The 21,083-nt window shown below is 34.4% G+C and overlaps 1 protein-coding gene across 3 annotated transcripts; it reads right to left on the minus strand.

Moving 5' to 3' along the window:
- Positions 1-4,234: 4,234 nt before the first annotated feature.
- LOC143083193 (uncharacterized) lies at positions 4,235-19,759 on the minus strand. 3 transcript variants are annotated; one of them, XM_076259440.1, is made up of 3 exons: positions 19,649-19,759; positions 5,055-6,569; positions 4,235-4,439 (listed from the first exon to the last, which is right to left on the minus strand). In XM_076259440.1, exons 2-3 carry the CDS (start codon positions 6,558-6,560, stop codon positions 4,380-4,382), a joined length of 1,566 nt encoding a protein of 521 aa, XP_076115555.1. In that variant the 5' UTR covers positions 6,561-6,569; positions 19,649-19,759; the 3' UTR covers positions 4,235-4,379. The 3 variants fall into 3 exon arrangements, with proteins under 3 accessions (XP_076115555.1, XP_076115552.1, XP_076115553.1); XM_076259437.1 differs by having other exon boundaries at positions 4,983-6,569; XM_076259438.1 differs by lacking the exon at positions 19,649-19,759 and adding an exon at positions 16,079-16,192 and having other exon boundaries at positions 4,983-6,569.
- Between the last annotated feature and the right edge of the window lie 1,324 nt (positions 19,760-21,083).

Raw genomic sequence — 21,083 nt, forward strand, 5'->3', positions numbered from 1 at the left:
GTAATGAGTGAATCAGTTAAAATCTTTCACAAAAAATAATTGAATCCATTGAAATAGACATTTAAGTGTTTAAAAAGTGTCCAAAATCTTTCGTCAGATGAACTTGAAATTTGAGGCCAAAACCGGCCCTTACCGGACCTACTCCTTTCCCTATCAGTCCAATATATATTTGATGATTGTGAAAACACAAATTTTGATGTTTGTTTAAATATTTAGATTTTTACAATAAACCACCACTTTTTTTTTTTTGGGGGGGGGGGGGCAGATTAGGGCAAATGATCGGTTTTATTAGTTATTTGCCCAAATCTGTAATATTATATATTTTATTGTGAAACTACCCCTTTACAACGGGGGCAAGCGTCAGCGGGGTACTGACACCTGCGTCATCAAAAATGCACATCATAGTATTTACAAACAACATTATATGATTGTAATAAAAATTGTATATAAGATACTTGCAACAGGTTTTAAAAGTCTTATAAATACATTAAAGCTAAAATATCATAATACATTGGTTATTTCGTAAAAGTACATTACAGTTACAATTTCATATGCATATATACTTGGAAATCTTTCATTCATAAAAGATTAAAAAATTCAAACTTAATACTAAAAACGTTCGCACACAGTTCAAGATATCATACATTGGAAATTTTATCAATTTGAAAAGAACGTTCATTCATTACGTCTACAAGGTATTTTTTAACACTCTTATCTAAACTATACCCAAGTCTGGAAAATACAAGTAGCCCAGATCACCTATCATGAACTGTATTTTTGATAAGGGTGGCAACTCTGAAAAACAGATATCCATTTCTAAACTCTCGAAACATGCTTGTATGTTAATACTTGTTCTTTTTCTGATAGCCGAGAAAGGTGGACAATCTAACATAACGTGAAAGATATTCTCAATCGCATTTGAGGAACATAACTGACACTCATTATTTGTTGTCATATTCATTCGTTGAAGCGTTGCATTTATAGGCAGACAATTCGTACTTGCCAAATTTTTTTAGTCTTGTTGAGCGGAAGTCGTCAACATTCGATAGATACGGCTGCTTACGATTAACAACCACAAAGGATTGGTACAAGTTAAGGCTACTCTTTCCTAAAATATTACATAGTTGAGTATTGGTCGTTGCGTTACCATAAAATTTATCAAAGATGTTAACGTTTATGTTTCCATTTGCATAATGGTCAAGACCCGCAGTCTGTAGAATAGTTTCGATATTTTCTATATATTTCCATTCATTACATTTAACAGGTATAATTTCATCTAGGATAATTTTAGACAGCCGATTATTGGGCAGGCTTTTTAATCTAGCGTAGTATGCAATTCTTTGTCTATCCATAAATCTGTTTATTGACTCCCACCCAAATTCAGCTAGGAGCGCACATTAAGGAATATTCATTTTTGTGTTAACTTTTTAAGGATTATTTTCCCCACTTTATATTGAAAACTTTCTAGTAATTCTTTAGATTTCTGGGATGACGGGAACCATACTGAACATCCATACGTTAGTGATGGTCGAATAGCCACATCCACAGAGAATGTCCAAAATTTATACGATTAAAATCCCCATGTTCACCTAAAATACGAATTGCATGATTTATTTTACGTTGAAAAATTTCTTTCAAGTACTGTTCTATATGGTATGTAGATTTCAGGGATCTTGAAAAATATACGCCTAAATATTTATATTCATTTACTTCTTCAATGAGATCGTTCCCAAGATACCATTTTTTATCTGAGTCTTTCTTTTTACCTGTAACCAGAACCCTTGACTTGGATGAATTGAACTTTAAGCTCCATTTTGAGACAAATTTATGCGCTATGTTTAAGAGAATTTGTAGCTCATCTTCAGTGTTTCCTAATAGAACAATGTCATCAGCGAATAGAAGGCAGTTTATTAACTCAGAAGCAATGCTTACACCTAAATTTTCCTCCTTCAGCATATCGCACAGGTCAGTCATTAAGACGGAAAAAAGTGCATCCTTGTTTAAGACCAAATTTTGGTCGAACCATTCAGACTCGTAATTACAAAAAGGACTTTATTGCTAACATTCTTAGTGCCCGAAGGATCTTCCAGCATTTACCCTGGATACCCTTTGTCCATAGGAGATAGAAAAGTCCATCCCGCCAAACTTTATCGAAAGCCGATGAAAGTTCAAGGAAGGCAAGAAAAGTCTTTTCCTTCCTCGACTTTTTCATCGAACAAATTCCGTTAAGTGTAAAAATGTGATCCTCCAGCCTCCTATCTTTTCGGAAATCACCTTGGGTTTCCCCAAGTATCCCTTTATCTTCAATATGGATTATATTCAAGGTAAATTTTGAGACAGATTTACAATTGATTGGTTAGACTGTTTATGTTTATAAAGAAAAGATCGACGCAATTGACAAATGAAAATTTTAAAAATTGGCACAAACGTCACCCTATAATTCACAAATGTTTCTTAATATGAATTAACAGTCTAGCCAATGAGTTCCAAATCTGTCTCAAAATTTGCGAAAATCTGCAAATTTGAAGACAGATTTGCAATTCATTAGTTAGCCTGTTTAATTTATATAAAGAAAACTTGGTGGTTAATTGTTTCAATCCAAATTGATTTAAACGAAATATCAAAATTTGGGTTTTCTTAATCATTTTTTTCTTTCAAATACTTGAAGCAATTCAAGGGGAAATAACTATTTTCGTAAAAAATATATATTGGGCTGATACGGAAAATTTTAATTCAGTTACTTGTAGCAAAAAAACAAAATCGTTGACATAATTTTTTCTGTTTATTCTTCGCAAGACATTTTATGAAACCTATCTTCCCACAATTTATTTTAAAATTCTATCTCATTATTTTTGATGCACACAAATGTGTTTTTTCATGAACAATTTAACCAAAATTTAGGCAATTTTCAACTACTCAAAGCTTGGATACAAAGATATGATTTCACGTCTCCTCACGCATTCACGATGTCCTCAATCAGAACCGATCCTCTCACACATGACATAATGAAAAAGTGTAGTTTTTAGATTTATTATGACGTCTATCAACACCGGACAGCGTACACGCCGCCAAAAACGACATTCATACCCATTGACCGTAAAAAAAACAAACTAAACTGAACATGTAGGTCTGTTAATATAACCAATTCAAAATTCAAATGTCACTTCTTTATGCAATTTCTCGTGGGGCAACTAATTTTGTAGGAGTTCAACTCCACGTACAACAGTAAACGAAACACGTATATCTTCGTTAAAATATTCACCACAGCATACCATTCTCCGATTTTCAATATTTCGATCACAGAAAATTACGATTTAGAAATGTACATACCTTTTGAAGCGGTGATAATTACTTCACTCAAGCACAACCGAAAAAGCCTCTCACAGTTTTCATTGCAGAACCAAATGTTCTGCGTGTGTAGATTACCAGCCGTCCATTGTCAATTTCTAGATGTAAGTCAAAATATGAGGCCGATAAAGGATACAAACGATACAGTTAAGTCAGCCTCATATCTTGACTTACATCTAGAAATTGACAATGAGGGTCGGTTGAAAACAAAACTTTATGACAAAAGAGATGATTCCAGCTTCCCAATTGTGAACTTTCCATTACTAGATAGCAACATTCCAGCAGCGCCTGCATACGGAGAACATATCCCGGAATATATCTCCCAATTGATACAATAATCCAGGACTTGCATGTCCTATCGATTCATGATTTCCTTGATAGAGGGTTTCTGCTCACAAGGAAGCTACTAAACCAAGATTTCCAAATGGTGAAGTTGAGATCATCCCGTCGTAAATTTTACGGACGCCATCACGAGTGGTTGACCGTTATGCAATATGATATCAGATATGTTCCTTATGTCGTAACTACAATCTCCTTCCCTTTTCACGAATATGACCTACCGAATTAGATTTTTTACCGGGTTTATAATAACACGAGCAACACGACGGGTGGCGCATGTGGAGCACGATCTGCTTACCCTTCCGGAGCACCTGATATCACCCCACGTTTTTGGTGGGGTTCGTGTTGCTTAGTCTTTAGTTTTATATGTTGTGTATTGTATTCTGTTAGTTGTCTGTTTGTCCTTTTCTTTTATAGCCATGGAGTTGTCAGTTTATTTTTGATCTATGAGTTTGACTGTCCCTCTGGTATCTTTCGCCCCTCTTTTTTAATGTAGTATATCTACAAAAGGAGCACAGTGAATCTATGTCTGCGGCCACAGTACATGTTTTAATTTTCTGATTTAATTTATTGAATATATTGCCAAGACAGCACTATAATCAGACGGACATGTACATATAGTTTGTTAGGTCGCCGTCTGATCTTCTAAAAACTACTATCACAGAATTCTGTATAATTTATCCTCAGGACTGTCAATGTTTAGATCTCCTGGCCGTTATTGTCCACTTTTTCCTTTTGTTTCTGAACATGGTCTGCAATAGACATCAATCAGGATTATATTATATTCTATTTGATTACAATTAAACTTAAATATATGGTCAGTACGTGAGGAATATTCAGTTTACATTTCTTGTATATTCCGAATTAAAAAAAACAGTTTTTGTTGGCTGATGAATTCTATCAAAATATCTTGATCAAAATTGAAGACCCATTGGTGGCCTTCGGCTCGATAATTCAGTCTAGGTGTTTACTACCACCTTAAGATATAGAGTATTAAGAGAATTATGTTGTGATTTTTTATTATCTTTTTAGTGTCGATCTTCATGTTATTGAGATTTACTTAAGTGTCTAAATGAAAGGATTGGGTTAAAAAAATGTCATTAGTTGCTTTAGTTTCGGAACAGATAAAAGTAGGTATAATGACCGTTTTACTTGTTAGCCAAACTCGTCAGAAAACACTGAAACTAAAGAACCGAATTTTCCGGATCAACAATGCTCAATATAAAATTGAAAGAGCACCAAATATCTACCATCATTTCCATATTATTGTATTCTTCCTTAATTCAAGTATCTACCTTAATTACTCGTTTACTATCCTCAGATGGTGGGTCACCATAGCCTCTAGTCTCTTCAAGATATTTACTCACCAGTTTGTTAAGTTTCCTTTCCTCGGGTGCAGCGCCACTAGCTCTAGTCTCTTCATCCAGATATTCGCTTACAAGTTTCTCAAGTTTCCTTTCCTCTGGAGCAGATCCACTAGCTCTAGTCTCTTCATCAAGATATTCGCTCACTAGTTTCTCAAGTTTCCTTTCCTCGGGTGCAGCGCCACTAGCTCTAGTCTCTTCATCCAGATATTCGCTTACAAGTTTCTCAAGTTTCCTTTCCTCGGGAGCAGCACCACTAGCTCTAGTCTCTTCATCCAGATATTCGCTCAGCTGTTTATCAAGTTTCCTTTCCCCGGGTGCAGATCCACTAGCTCTAGTCTCTTCATCCAGATATTCGCTCAGCTGTTTATCAAGTTTCCTTTCCTCGGGAGCAGAGCCACTAGCTCTAGTCTCTTCATCAAGATATTCGCTCACTAGTTTCTCAAGTTTCCTTTCTTCGGGTGCAGATCCACTAGCTCTAGTCTCTTCATCCAGATATTCGCTCAGCTGTTTATCAAGTTTCCTTTCCTCGGGTGCAGACCCACTAGCTCTAGTCTCTTCATCAATATATTCGCTCACCAGTTTCTCAAGTTTTCTTTCCTCGGGTGCAGATCCACTAGCTCTAGTCTCTTCATCAAGATATTCGCTCACCTGTTTATCAAGTTTCCTTTCCTCGGGTGCAGATCCACTAGCTCTAGTCTCTTCATCCAGATATTCGCTCAGCTGTTTATCAAGTTTCCTTTCCTCGGGAGCAGAGCCACTAGCTCTAGTCTCTTTATCCAGATATTCGCTCAACTGTTTATCAAAGGTTCTTTCCTTGGGTGCAGATCCACTAGCTCTAGTCTCTTCATCAAGATATTCGCTCACAAGTTTCTCAAGTTTTCTTTCCTCGGGTGCAGATCCACTAGCTCTAGTCTCTTCATCAAGATATTCGCTCAACTGTTTATCAAGTTTCCTTTCCTCGGGTGCAGATCCACTAGCTCTAGTCTCTTCATCCAGATATTCGCTCAGCTGTTTATCAAAGGTTCTTTCCTCGGGAGCAGAGCCACTAGCTCTAGTCTCTTCATCAAGATATTCACTCAGCTGTTTATCAAAGGTTCTTTCCTCGTGAGCAGAACCACTAGCTCTAGTCTCTTCATCAAGATATTCGCTCACCAGTTTGTTAAGTTTTCTTTCCTCGGGAGCAGAACCACTAGCTCTAGTCTCTTCATCAAGATATTCGCTCACCAGTTTGTTAAGTTTTCTTTCCTCGGGAGCAGCGCCATTAGCTCTAGTCTCTTCATCCAGATATTCGCTCACCAGTTTATCAAGTTTTCTTTCCTCGGGAGCAGAGCCACTAGCTCTTGTCTCTTCATCAAGATATTCACTCAGCTGAATATGTTCTCTCTCTGCGTATAGTAGTAAGCGACGGTATTTATTGTAGATTCTTCTACTTAATTCGACATCTTGATCTCTAGCATATACTCCGGAGAGTGTAAACCACACCATCAACATCCAAATAAGCTTCATAATTATGGCCTGAAATTATAAAGATAAAAACAGTTTTATATATCAAAATAAAGAGATGCGATATGATTGTCATCAGACAACTATCCATCAAAGTTCGAATGACGTGGATGTAAGCAACTATACGCAATCGTACGGCTTATAGTCATGAGTAAACACCATACGTATAGTCGACTATAAAAGGCCAAGACGAGAAAATATTAAACTTTCTAAACTTCAGTCCAACAAGTTGAAATCGTTTGGAAGTAAATTCGGATAAGGAATTATAGACCATATAACTTTGAGGGCGAGAGAGCTGGGCAATGATTGAATTGTTTATTCTGATTTTTTTTACATCACCCAAGCATCAAATTACTTATCTTATATCGCTCAATGTTTAACATTAAATCTAATGACAAATAGCCTGAATTAGAAAAGACTAAGTGTGTTTTTCTTCACCATGATCAACCGTCAGATTTTTTCTTCGAAGTGTGTATATCCTTTTGTAAATTAAACGTCTCTTATAGTGTTATTCAAATATAAAGAAATTAAAAAAAAGAATAAAAAAAGAATAACGAAATTACATTGACAGATAAAGAAGTTCAATACCTCCTGTATTGTTTCTGAAAAAAATAAGCCTCAAATATTCTCAAAATGTAAGTGAATTTTATAATCAAAGTCAGATGGATGCTTCAGCTATATATATGAGTATACATTATTCGTTCACTTGTCTTTATATAAAAAAAGAAGATGTGGTATGATTGCCAATAAGACAACTCTCCACAAGAGACCAAAATGACACAGAAATTTTCAATTATAGGTCACCATACGGCCTCCAACAATGAGCAAAGCTTATACCGCATAGTCAGCTATAAAAGGCCCCGAAATGACAATGTAAAACAATTCAAACGAGAAAACTAACGGCCTAATTTAAGTACAAAAAATGAACGATAAAACAAATATGTAACAAATTAACAAACGACAACCACTGAATTACAGGCTCCTGACTTGGGACAGGCGAATACATATATAGAGAATGTGGCGGTTTTTTTTTTTATTTGTCTTTTGATTGAGTTTAGCCATTTTAATTGATATTTTATAGTGTGTCTTTCTATATGCTGATGTTACACTATTTCTTCAGGTTAAAGTGGAGATTGTCGACTGTTAAAACATTTAAACCCGCTGCATTTGTTTGCACCTGTCCAAAGTAAGGAACCGGATGATCAGCAGTTTGTCGTTTGTTGGTGTGATTCATAAGTGTTTCCTTTCTCGTTTTGTATAGATTAGACCGTCGGTTTTACTGTTCAAATGGTTTTACACTAGTCATTGTTGGGGCCTTTATAGCTTGCTGTTCGGTATTTATTACCATGCACAGACAACCATTGTGGGGGAGTAATATTTTTAAGAAGGGTATCTAGGTCTATATAACAATATACATATCCCGTAAACATATCCCGAGGGAATGGAGTTCCTTATTTTTTTAAAAATTATATACAAAAGGAGAAGGTATAATCATGCCACCTTTTTGGTACATCAAATTCAAAATTCAAAAAAGTATCACCAATCTACTAACATCTACTAACATCAGACAAGCATAGTGATTGACACCACAAGTGATATCTTTGTCCTCAACTTGGAAGATCGAAGCAATATTGGTTCATGTAATTAACAATTGTTCAAAAGGTTTGAGTAAAGTCACTATGTTTTGTAATTATAGGAGTCAAATAATAATTCTTATCATTCCTACTTCTTGAAAAATGTCTTTCAACTTCAATTTTAGTTTTTGGAAACTTTTGCAGAAAAAAAGTTTTTACCGAAAAAAATGCAACTAGACTGAATCTGATGTTCAGTAGTTGTCGTTTGTTGATGTGGTTCACAAGTGTTACTCGTTTCTTATTTTTTACTGTATAGAATAGACCGTTGTGTTTCCTGTTCGAATGGTTTTACACTTGTAATATTTTGGGGCCCTTTATAGCTTGCTGTTCAGCGTGAGCCAAGGCTCCGTGTTGAAGACCGTCCCTTGACCTATAATAGTTTACTTTTATAAATTGTGACTTGGATGGATAGTTGTCTCATTGACACTCATACCACATCTTCCTATATCTATACGAGATAATTATATGCGAAAATACAATGGTGCTCTACATGGGAATTTTATATCTCCAAGTAAGACTGTAGCTACTTAACTGGCATGGGAAGAACGAAGAATTCCAAAAACAACTATACTTTTTTTTTAAACACAAACTGGAAACTCGTTACATTTCATATATTATATAATAACAGTCACATTTTAATTTAAATGCAAAAAGATATTTCTTTATATAAAGTACATCATACATATAACATTACAGCTAGTTTCCTAATGCATGCAGAGTAAGACTTTGGTTATCTGTCTTGCTTTGTTTGTATATTGTACAATTGTATTTTGGATGAATCAAATTTAAAAATGATATTTACAGGTTTAAACTTAGGTGAGGTTAGGTGAAAATTAATAAATCAAGAATTCAAAATTGATGCTATAAGCTGGTAGAGCATTCTTAAAGGATAAAAATAAGCTAAAAATATTGACAGGTCATGGACCTCCTTTGTGAGATATTTGAGATTTAAAATATGGCTGGAAAAAGCTGACTCGGACTTTTACCTCATGTTTGCATTGGTATTATTTGGGTCCCAAAACAAAAGAAAGAAAATTAAGAATCTTCTAAAATTTGGGTAAATGACCTTTCATGAGCTATTTAGTCTCATATGAAAAAATAAATGGGTGTTATGGGGCAAAACATGTTACCTTGTTTTATATGGAAAAACACCAAGGAGTCCGAAAATTTGACACGAATTCCAAAACCTCACCTAAGTACATCCTTAACTTTGCCTATCTATACTGTTTGCAGATGTTAATCTAAATTTCAATGCTTGAGCAAATGTTTTTACAAACAAAGCAAGCAAACCAAACAATGTCGTACTCTACAAACATAATGAAATAAGCTCTAACCCTATAAGTTGTACAATATTATATATACCGGTTATCTGTGTATCCCATTATACGGATTATTTCTGTTCTTGACAGCAATAATGCAGCTATGTATTTTGTGTGGTACGATATTGATGTACGGAGAACAACAAGTATTTTTCTTTATGTACGGGTACGATATCAATGTACACAAAGCGACAATCAACCGATTTCTAAACTTCGTCATCAATTCGAAAATGACCATTACGTTATGATACCGCTTATTTACTCTCATATTTACTACATCTTTTTATAAGAATGCTTTTCATTTTATGAAATAAATGGAAACTTACAATGTTCTTGTTTAGTTTTACTGAAGAAATATCAAAATATGCTCATTACAGTTTCCTAATGCAGGAAAATGCATATACTAGTAGTAGAAACCAGTTACATTAGTGGCAAGGTTCCGATGCAAAAAATAGTTGGCATGCATTTTATAGCGGGACCCACGGACACTTTATAATAAATTAAAAATATCGATACTTTCTAGTTCAAGGGCTGCAATTTCATATATTTGATCGTTTTTAAATGTGAAATGCCACAATGTTAATCTTATCCACTTTCATAAAGCGCAAACTGCATACATGCATGTATAGTTAGCGGCTGGCTCGCTATTCGATATTCAATATCCAACCGGCTACTAGCAGTCACATTTTCGTAGACAATATTCGACACCATTAAAAGCATGATAGTCATAGTAAAAGGAAACAATAAAGAGAGATGCAGGATATAATTTTATAACCCTTTCATCGGTTATCGTAAATACCCGTTTCCCTCAATTACAAACCTTAAGTGTATGTATGTGTTGAAGACCCAATGGTGGACCTTCGTCTGTTTCGGGTTGTTATCTCTTTGACACATTCCCATAGGCGAATCCGGGGGGCTGGTTGGCCCGAGGCTCCCTTTTCGTGGGAAAAATTTGGTTGATTATATGGGGAATCACCGAAGCATGACTAGAGCGCCCCCTTTTTAGGTCAGTCAGCGGGCCCCCCTTATGAAAAGTTCTGGACCGCCACTGAATTTCCCCATTTCCATTTGCCACTGAATTTATAAAAAAGAAATGTCCACAAGAGACCAAAATGACACAGAAATTAACAACAATAGGTCACCGTACGGCCTTCAACTATGAGCAAAGTCCATACCGCATAGTCAGCTATAAAAGGCCCCGAAAGGACAATTTCCACATTTCCATTCTCAATTTTAAATATATACTAAAATGAAATCACTTTTTCAGAAATGAATATTTACTGCATATTTTCATCTTCGATATCGTTTGGTTAATGTTAATGCAGTTTTAAAAACAATATTATTAGAATTAATAAAACTTAATTCAAAATGTAAATTCCAGAAAAGAATTTTTTAAATATCAAATAATATTACCCGGTAAAAACTTAATAATTACCAGGTAAAAACTAAGCATTCGCAAATAACTATACTTTAAACTGGAATCTCATGGCAAATGACTGACGAATATCCAAAAACACTATAAACTAGAACTGTTAAAAGGGTTGTTGCCCACTTGCTAAAAAAAATCCGCTTTTTTGTTTTAATTGGTTTAACATGATTTTGTCGTGTCATCCAAGCTGACACTTCGATCTAAAATTATTTCAATATGAATCTGAATCGTCGACAAAAACAAGTATTTTTTTACAATGGGCCTAATTGCTTATACTGTTTCTCTAATTTCAAAATACAATTTGTGAGTGAACAATAGTCAAATATGTATAACAGTTGAATTTTGAATTTGATTTTTTTTTTAATTTACCATTTAGAAAATAGGAAACAAAATTTGTCAATTAGACATGCAACTATCCACCAAAGATCAAACGCAGTGGATGTAATCAACTATAGGCAACTGTACGACCTTCAACAATGAGAATGAGAGTCCGACATGAAAAATATGAGATTAATTTGAGAAAATTAATGGACTAATTTATAAGAAAGGAATTTACGAAAAAGAAATATGACAAATTTGCAGTGAGAATTTTAGTGAAAAAAAACAAAAGAAAATCACCTCTTCGAATGACAGAGTCGAGAAAATCAAACCTAAAACAATGCCGGTGACGACACTGATCAGATGTTATATTTAAATAACAATTGTACATTTAAAAGAAATTGGTTGTTAAACTGTGTAATAAGAAGTATACACGCAAATACACGTTGTTTCATGTTTACTTTTTATCGAGATAATTGGGTCAGACGCTTTGGAAACTTTTGAATTCCTGTTCATTTATTTATCCTCCAAGCACGAACTTCTCTCAGATTTTTTTTTATATCTGTTTCTAAGACAACGGTGCTTGAGATCATCCACAAGAACATGCAGTCATCCGATGTCCAATACTTCAGTACTTTGATTGTTCATCTATTTCCGATCTTCTCGATTAATTTTATTCACATTCAATATTTACATCGTGATACGGTCGGTTTGAATTTGCTTAAAACAAACTTTATTTCAAAAGTTCCAATCTTTGCTGCGTATCAACCGAGCCCTTTGGGAATTTTCAGTGACTTTCTCTGATCTAGTTGCATATATCTATACGCGGATAATTAACATATTTCAGAGAGGTACATGTATACAGCAAGTAAAAACTAAATTTAGGTTGGTTTCTCCAGAAATTAATTAGTAAAGCAACATTTTAAACTAGTTTTACACCAATCGGCTGCTGTACTCCTATTTAAGAAACGAAATGATGATAACGTTTAAAGGAAGTTTTAAAAAAAAATGATTTCAACTTATTTCTATCTTTGTTATTTACCAGTCAGAACGTTTTCCCGTGAATTTATAATTGATAGCATCCTGCTAAAATGGGACAAACATTGAAATGATATAATTTTCAGTGTTTATAGGGTATTTTGTCACTAGATTTCGCACTGCATGAACCAACGACAACCAATTAACTACAGTACTTATCCTTACTTGGGACAGACACACAAATAATGTCGCGGGGTTGAACATGTTTGTAAGCGCTCAAACCGTCCCTAATTCTGGGACAGTGATTTAACAGTGCAACGCAAGAACAAACCATAAAATCAGTTGAAAAGGCTGTATTCAAACTCATCAGATCGATACAAACAAAAACGAAGATCGGACATGGCAGGCTATTCATAATCCTCATTCCTTTCAAGAGAGAAGACGATAAGTGCAGATATGAGAGTTCTCGCAGTTACTGGCAGATAGTTCAATGCCAATAATAACTAAATCTGACTTAAAAAAATCATGCATCTTAGACTAAAATATCAATCAGTACACATCCAACATGCAATTTAGTATAAAGACGTCATAAACAGTCAGAGAAAACACGACCTTGTGTCAAAATATAGGTATCGACAGATTGTAGTACCTTGAAAGTACCTATATGCATGTTCAACACTATGATGATGGAAGTGTTTAACGACCTTGACTGGCTTTTCAGACCTCGCACGGTCGGCTCGGTGCCGGAAGGCGTTTATTGAGCTTTAACATATTTTGATGCGTAGGGTCAGGAACAGGTGAGGACGCCATATGTAGGCCGCCATCTTGGTTTTGGTGAGTTGTTTTTCTTTTGTTGACTATTTTGATGTTTCTTTTACTTCACAACAACTACTTTCAGGGCCAGATTGGTCAGCTTTGCAGCCCGTTAACCTCGATGATGGATAACTGGTAGATGAGTCTCGGACGTAGTATTAAAGGTGACAGGAGGCATTATCAGGACCAAAGCCGCGAGGCAGTGAAATGAAGATCCATCATCTAACACCTAGGATACAGCCCTCGGACCTCAATCGGCATAACACTCCCCAATCTTCAATGGGTTTTGGAGTGTATGTTGACGCGGGAATTTACGCCAACTACAACGTTTACTGTACAGCGTTGGATTGGTTTCTGTCATCTAAAGTAGTATGTCGTTGATCCATCAACAAGTAAACCCTAATCGAAGATAGCGGGTAAAGGAGAGCTGGCCCAGCACATCCGTTCAGCTGTTATGACTGAGACGTGACTGGATTGGTTCAACAATAACAAATGGAAGTTTTTAACGACCTTGACTGGCTATACAGCCCTCGCACGGTCGGCTCGGTGCCCGAAGGCGATTGGTGAGCGTTTAAATAATTTTTGCCGGCATCGGTCAGGAACAGGTGGTGGTGGCCATTTTGGAGGTCGCCATCTTGGTTTTGTGAGTTCTTTTTGGTTTGTTTACTATTTTTGTTGTTATTTCTTCACAACGGCTGCTTTCAGGGCCAGTTTGGTCAGCTTGGCAGCCCGCTAACCTCGATGATGGAGTACTGGTAGATGAGTCTTGGACATAGTGCTAAAGATGACAGGAAGCGTTATCAGGACCAAAGCCGTGAGGCAGTGAAATGAAAGTCAATCATCTAACACCTAGGATACAGCCCTCGGACGTTAATCGGCATAACACTCCCCTATGATACAATGGGTTTTGGAGTGCATGTTAACGCGGGTACGCCTACTACTACGTCTACTCTACGGCGTTGGATTGGTTTCTGTGATCTAAAGTAGTAAGTCGTTGATCATCTAACTGTAAACCCTCATCGAAAGTAGCGGGTAAAGGAGAGCTGGCCCAGCACGTCCGTTCAGCTGTAATGACTGAGACGTGATTGCTAATATCGATTGGAATGTCCAACAATACTATTTAGTATGGTCTTTATATACTGATAACAAAATCAATTAATGACAAAATCGATATTTATACCAATAAAAACAATATTCGAGGATTTTATTATACAGTGTTGAATTGGTAACCTTTTAGAATAAGGCCGTGTTCACACCAAACTCCATGTACAGTAAACTTGTTTACAATTAGTTTAATGTACTGGACATTGGTTTCACATTAAATTTGTTCACATCTATACACCTTGTTTAATTACCTGTACATAAGATTCGTTCACACTTGTAAACTCTATGTCATTTAAATGTTCGTTACGTAGAATCGAATGAAAAGTTTTCGGACAACTTTTCTAGCAGTAAGGGAACGACCATATGACTCTGAATAGGGGGGATGGAAATATTCCAAACCCCAATCGGATAAAGAAAACAATTCTGGTTTTATAGATGAGAAAAAATATTCTGAATCAAGAGTTTCCCCATACATTATAGTGTTAAATGTTGAAGAAAAAAAATTTGATTACCAGTCTAAAAAAAAAAAAAAACAAAAAAAAAAACCGTAAAACGTTTGCGCGGAAATAATTCTGACTCAGATAAATAAAAAAAAATACCCCCCTTTTTTGAAGTTAAGTGGTTGCTTCTTAATGAAAGCCATTTTGATGATTTCCAGTAGTTTAACTATACTAAAGATGTCTCGATTAAGCATTAGAAAACGTAGGCTGCAACAGCGTGCTTACAGACGAAGAAGAAGGATTGATATATTAGGGATCACTAGATTTCTATCTTTTCTGTTTGTTCAAATGGTACTCTTCTCCAAGAAATATTTGGCAAAAAGGGGGGGGGGGGGTAATGTTTGGTTTTTTTTTTACTTTTTAAGTGTAATTTCACGGATCCGAGATATTGCACAAACAATACATTTACCTCACACTTTTTAAGTAATGCATTTATGAGTGAATCGTTGTTTGAATAAAGACCAGTGGCAAATATTTCTGTGTAAGTCAAGTTTATTCGGAAATACCTTAATTTTCAAATGAATTATGTGTTCGGCAATGATGCTGCTTTGAGTCTTGATAAGGGCTTAATAAAGCTACGTTAAGTTTTATTTCTAGACAAAACAAATAAATATATCACGTTTAGACAAATATTTCTGTAAAGAACTTTTATTATAATAATTGCTATAAATATCAATTTTATTCAAAAATCGTTTCTTCTTTAAATATGCACGGTGAAACTAATGTTTTAAATGCCTAGTTTTATGTACACTGAATCTACACACGGCCTACATCGAGTATCGACTGCATGTAGACAAAACATGATTTACACTACATGTAAACATTGAGTTTTATCAATGGGAACGTAATTTTGTTTAGTTTATGTGTGAGTTACACTTACACAACACCGAGTTTAGGTCAATGGGAACACAGCCTTAGTTATTTTAATAGGAGTCATAAGTTTACTCCGATCGTATCTAAATTTTCGAACTCCGTTAACAACATCAAAGAAAAAAATATGATGTGCTATTCCGTTTGAAATGAGTTTTCTACAAGTACAGCCAAATTTGCAAGCACAATATCTGTATCTATAGAAGAATTTAGACTTGTTTTAGAGTAATTTGTGGTTACGAAATCCCTGACTTGATAATTTACTAATATAAATAGATTACGCTCATTGAAATTCGAAATGCCACTACAGAAACGGGTATAGCGAACGAGTTGGGAAATATAAACACCGTATTAAGACGGTGCCAAAAGAACATCAAAAGGAAATTTTAACAACGGAAAAATCATCCCTGTTGTCGTAAATTTGTGTGCTGAGTTTCTGGTGTAAAGTAAGCGATATGTTCATTTTTTTAATGATAAAAGGTTGTTTTTTCAACTTTCATAAGTTGTGTTTTATGTTGAAATTATATAATTTCTGCAAAACCCAAAAATCACTTACTGTAAAGTGGCGTGTGGGTGTGTGTCCACAGTGAACGTAATATAATACAATAACTATTATATCTTAAAATACATGGGGTCTTGAATTTGCGACGTCACCACATTGAAGATAATTGGTTGGGTCAATAATCCATTCAAACTATGCTTAATATGTAAGGCTCTAAGTTAATTAAGACTACTCTGTATAGGTTGAATTGTCGTTATAAAATCATGATTTTGTTCTTAATATAATTCTGGTCAATAAGTAGGTTACGGAGCGTTTATTTTCACAACTGGCTGTAAACCGCTTATACAAATAAAACATTTGTAACGGAGGGGGTCGGTGACGACACCTCCCGGGACGTGTAGTGGCCAGTACTTCGCCCCTATTCGACCATTGGGATACCTGATATCAGAGTATGGCTGAACAACAGACAATATATCAAATGAAACTATATTTTATTCACAAATGTACAGTAATTGCATGAATATTAAACAAAGTCGGAAATAAACAGGAGTCAGAAAACTTTCTAAAATGGAGTTCAAAAATAAAGTAATTTCAAATGTAAAATGAAAAATAGAGTGTTCCCAGAGTTAGTCTTCAAAGTAAAGTAAAGTAAATTGGCTTCGCGTTGTGTTTTAGAGTAGTAAAATTGCACCAAAAAGGGGTGACTAACTCTGGCGAACTGCACCGAAGTGGTGGCTAACTCTAAACTCGGGTGGGCTGATGAATCCGGCGAGTATTTGGAGGCCTGTGCAAGGCCGACTCCGACTGAATATCAAATGATATTCTAAACTTGTCATTAATCAGGAGAACTTTAACATAAAAGGTACTGAAGAAAAGTTAAATAAATGAATATTCTTAAAACATTATAAAAACATCAAAGTTAAATACTAAAACAGCTAAATTAACATTCTTTACTTTTATCCTACTATATTTAAATCAAATTTAACTTAAAATAAACATTTAAATACTAAATAATTAATCTGTCCAAATTAAGGGGAATTAATCAGGCACATCAAAGCACATCTATTACACATTAAAAAGACAAATATTGTTTATTATTTTTAGGATACTGTTAAGATGAATACATTTTTCAATAAGTCATGTCACTCATTGTATAAATATCATGCAAGCTTGATCAGTATTTAACCGACACCACTCATTGACTGTTACGAGAAAGTTTAAGAACAATTGTACTTTCAAACAAATGGCGAAGTATACTAGTACGTAATTTTCGCGGTATTTCGGAATTTGATTATATCTAGTATGCATTTAGTCATGTAGAATTCATTATACCGATGTAATTTATAAAAAAAAGGTGATACATGTAGCTATTATGCTTTCAGTGATACAATAGAACAACCTCCGAAGCAAGGTTGTCGGCTCTCCGGACATTCCCGAAGTCCTGATTTTATGAGCTTCGGTCCTTGCTTGGAAGATGACAATATACTTGAATGTTATGTACGTAAAAACGTAAAAAATGCATTTTTTTTTTTAATTTTTGTCTACAGCACCGTTTGAAACTGATACGTTGTTGGTGTTAATTTCCGTTTTTATGATATTCCCGATTTGTTTTTGCTGTTTATATTATTGGTATAAAAAGCTAACTTTAACCAGATTTGTTTTTTTCTGATATTATTGGTATAAAAAAGCTAACTTTAACCAGATTTGTTTTTTTCTGTGTATATTATTGGTATAAAAAAGCTAACTTTGACCAGATTTGTTTTTTTCTGTTTATATAATTGTTATAAAAAGCTAACTTTAACCAGATTTGTTTTCTTCTGTTTATATTATTGGTATACAAGCTAAGTTAAATAGATTTGTTTTTTGCTGTTGATATCATTAGTACAAAAAGCAAAAATGAACCAGAAAAACGATTTTACAGTCACTAGCCGCCAACACGATTTGTTTCTCTCTTCTTGTGATACCTTTTAGAGACTAATTAATTTCTACTAAACAATGACCGACCAATATCAATTTCATATCATTAAATAATTATCTCTGCGTGATAAATACTCCGGTTTGCATTTTCAGTATATTCAGATGTAGTTCAATGACACATGATCTAAATGCATACGATAATTCATAAAATTACGAAATACTGCACATATTTAAAGTTGTAAGTAACTGTTCTGAAGCTTTCTATTGTTGTCTTGTGTCATAACCTTATGCAATATTTATTTAGTTTAAACTGCAATAGTATCAAAACAACACATATAATGAATACTAGAGATAGGCCATTTTGTACATATACAATAGGGAAACTTCGTGCAAAGCATAATTAGTTACTTTTCCTGTTGCATTCAATAGGAAAAGGGGACTTTGACTGTCTGTGACAAATAAACCAAGATTTTTATAGATAATCCAGAGCCTTTACTACAGAGGTTTTGGTTATAAAATTTCAAAAATTGATTACTCACTTGCTTTTTTATGATGTGATAGTGTTTATTATTTACAAAATGTTGTAAACGACCTTTAAAAAAACCTCGTACTAAAGTCGAGTGCACCCTGAAAGGTGTACTTGATTTGGTCCATATTTATATTTGTTTTAACCAGTAACTAAATTAATAAGCTTGTTTTAAGGAAATAAATACTAGAAATGCTTGCAATAATTCTCTATCTATCAATCACCGAATTGCCAAATATGAGAGTCCAATGGGAAAGGCTGTAGATTTTCTATAAAGGTTCCATATGTTTAGCATTGCATCAGCACAAGGGTACCTCAAAAAGTCCTAAACACCCGTTAAATTCCTAAAAAAAAACTCTTGCTGAGTCACCATAATTATATTATTTTAGCCAATGTCTAAATATATAAAATTGTAAAGGCTTAGAATTTTCTATGAAATTTCATATTTTGGCATTGAGACAACGAAAGCCGAAAGGATCAATCATATGTTTGATGTTCATTGTTGATTAAAGGAGTAGGTCCGGTAAGGACTCATTTTGGCCTCAAATTTCAGTTTCATCTGACGAAAGATTTTGACCACTTTTTAAAGACTTAAGTGTCTATTTCACTTGATTTAATTAGTATAAGTGAAAGATTTTAACTGATTTAGTCATTAAAAACGATCCGATTCAAGCTCAAATATGAAAAATCTCTCAAATATGCCAAAAAACGTCACTTTTCAGATGGTTTTTGTCAAAAATGAAAGTGGCCGCATCCGTGTTCATCCACAACCTTTATATATGTTATGTATTATCATAAAATACAACTTACATTTCAATATTAAGGATGAACACGAATGCGGCCACTTTCGTTTTACAAGGAAACTGTCTAAAATTTAAATTTAACTAAAATGATAGAATTTTGAAGATTTCAGTAATTTAGCATGACTTAATGGTGCTACAACCCGATGTATGTGTATTGTATTGTCAAAAACAGCCCATATTTGTGTAGCAGAAGCTTTCAATTGTCCAATAATTAACTAAAAGTTTACATTTTATCAATTTTGTAAAACTGTTATATTTTGGGGCCAAAAAGGGGTCTTACCGGACCTACTCCTTTCTTTTTCGATTGACAGTGCAACCAAAGTGGAACTTAACTTAAGTCAGAATACAAAATAAATTAAAAACAGAGGTAATACGTACGTCAAACGGAATCCTTAAAAGGCACCTGAATGTGAACGGGTGCTTAGGGATGACAAATGTCAAGTTTTACAACAGGTGAACGGTGTACTCGATTATTTATTTATTGAGGATGTCACAGATTTACGTGGCGGATAAATTTCATCGTATAACAATAGAATTGTAACCTTTAATGAACTTTAGTATATGAATACGGTGGACTCGATTTGAAATTATCATCGAGGCGTTGATTGATGATTGATTGTTGGTTTCTTAACTCCAGTGGCAAATATTTCATGCACGTTCAGGAGGTTAACACAAGAGCGTTGATTCGCGAGTACACACTAGACACTTACTTTTATACATATATAATCGAAAACAGTATTTAAATACTTTTTGTAACATAATGTGTTTGTCTTTTGTAGATTGTTGAGTGCAATACTTTTGCATGTATTTCAACAGGGCAGTAATTCCGTTTAAGTGTGGACTTTGATTTACAATTATGAATATGTAATCGTTTAATATCTTGTAATGCTTGATTAAAGTGAATGGTCATCGTGCTTGACAAGATCTATAACTAGTTATTTCTATATATGATTGAGATAAGAAACAGATATGGCAGTCGGTATATCAAAATTATATAGTCTGGCACATACATTACCTTTTGAAGAGAATTTAGAATTTTCAAAATAATGCATGATAACAGTGACTAACTAGGTGAATGCCGCAGCTTCTGTCTTTGATTCGGAAAAAAGATATCAAGAAGGTTTAAAATTGATTGATTGTAAAATAAAGCGTACTTTTTTTCACAAAGCACAAATGCCAAATTGATCCAGATTATTATAGAGCAACTACTCTCATTAGTGGTCTTGGGTCTTTTCATAATTTTATAATATATAATAGTTAAAAAATCCATATTTGAAATGGTTCTTAATATTAGTGTTATGCATGCACTTATTGAAATTTAATTTTCTTTTGGGGCGAAACTCTTGTAAAGTCGAATAAGAAAGGCATTCGATACTGTTTGGCCTACATATCTGTGGAAAAAATACAAAACGGTTTAATGGGAAATGTTTTAATGACTCTTCTCTTGTCTTCGAGATGTGTTTAACAGGGGGAGATTTTATCGCCTTTTCTCCTTTCGATCTTTTTAACTGATATTGAAGACTATTTTTGTCAGCGAGATGGACTGCCTATAAGAAGGATTTAGCGAGTTGAAAACTTGAAAACGAGTAATCGAAAACGCAAAATATTTTTTGAACGATTTCGCGATCGCATTTTCGATATCAGAATTTCGCGTTTCCATGGCGATTGTGCGATTTTGTTATTCCGCGTATTCGCGATTTGGCTTTTTGTGTTTTTACGTTTTTGCGATTTCGTCTTTTCGACTTTTGTTATTTGACGAATTCTTATTAACACGGACCTGTACTGTAGGAAGAAAGTAATTAGTATTTATAAA

The sequence above is a fragment of the Mytilus galloprovincialis genome, chromosome 7 (assembly GCF_965363235.1).
Source record: "Mytilus galloprovincialis chromosome 7, xbMytGall1.hap1.1, whole genome shotgun sequence".
Lineage (NCBI taxonomy): Eukaryota > Metazoa > Mollusca > Bivalvia > Mytilida > Mytilidae > Mytilus > Mytilus galloprovincialis.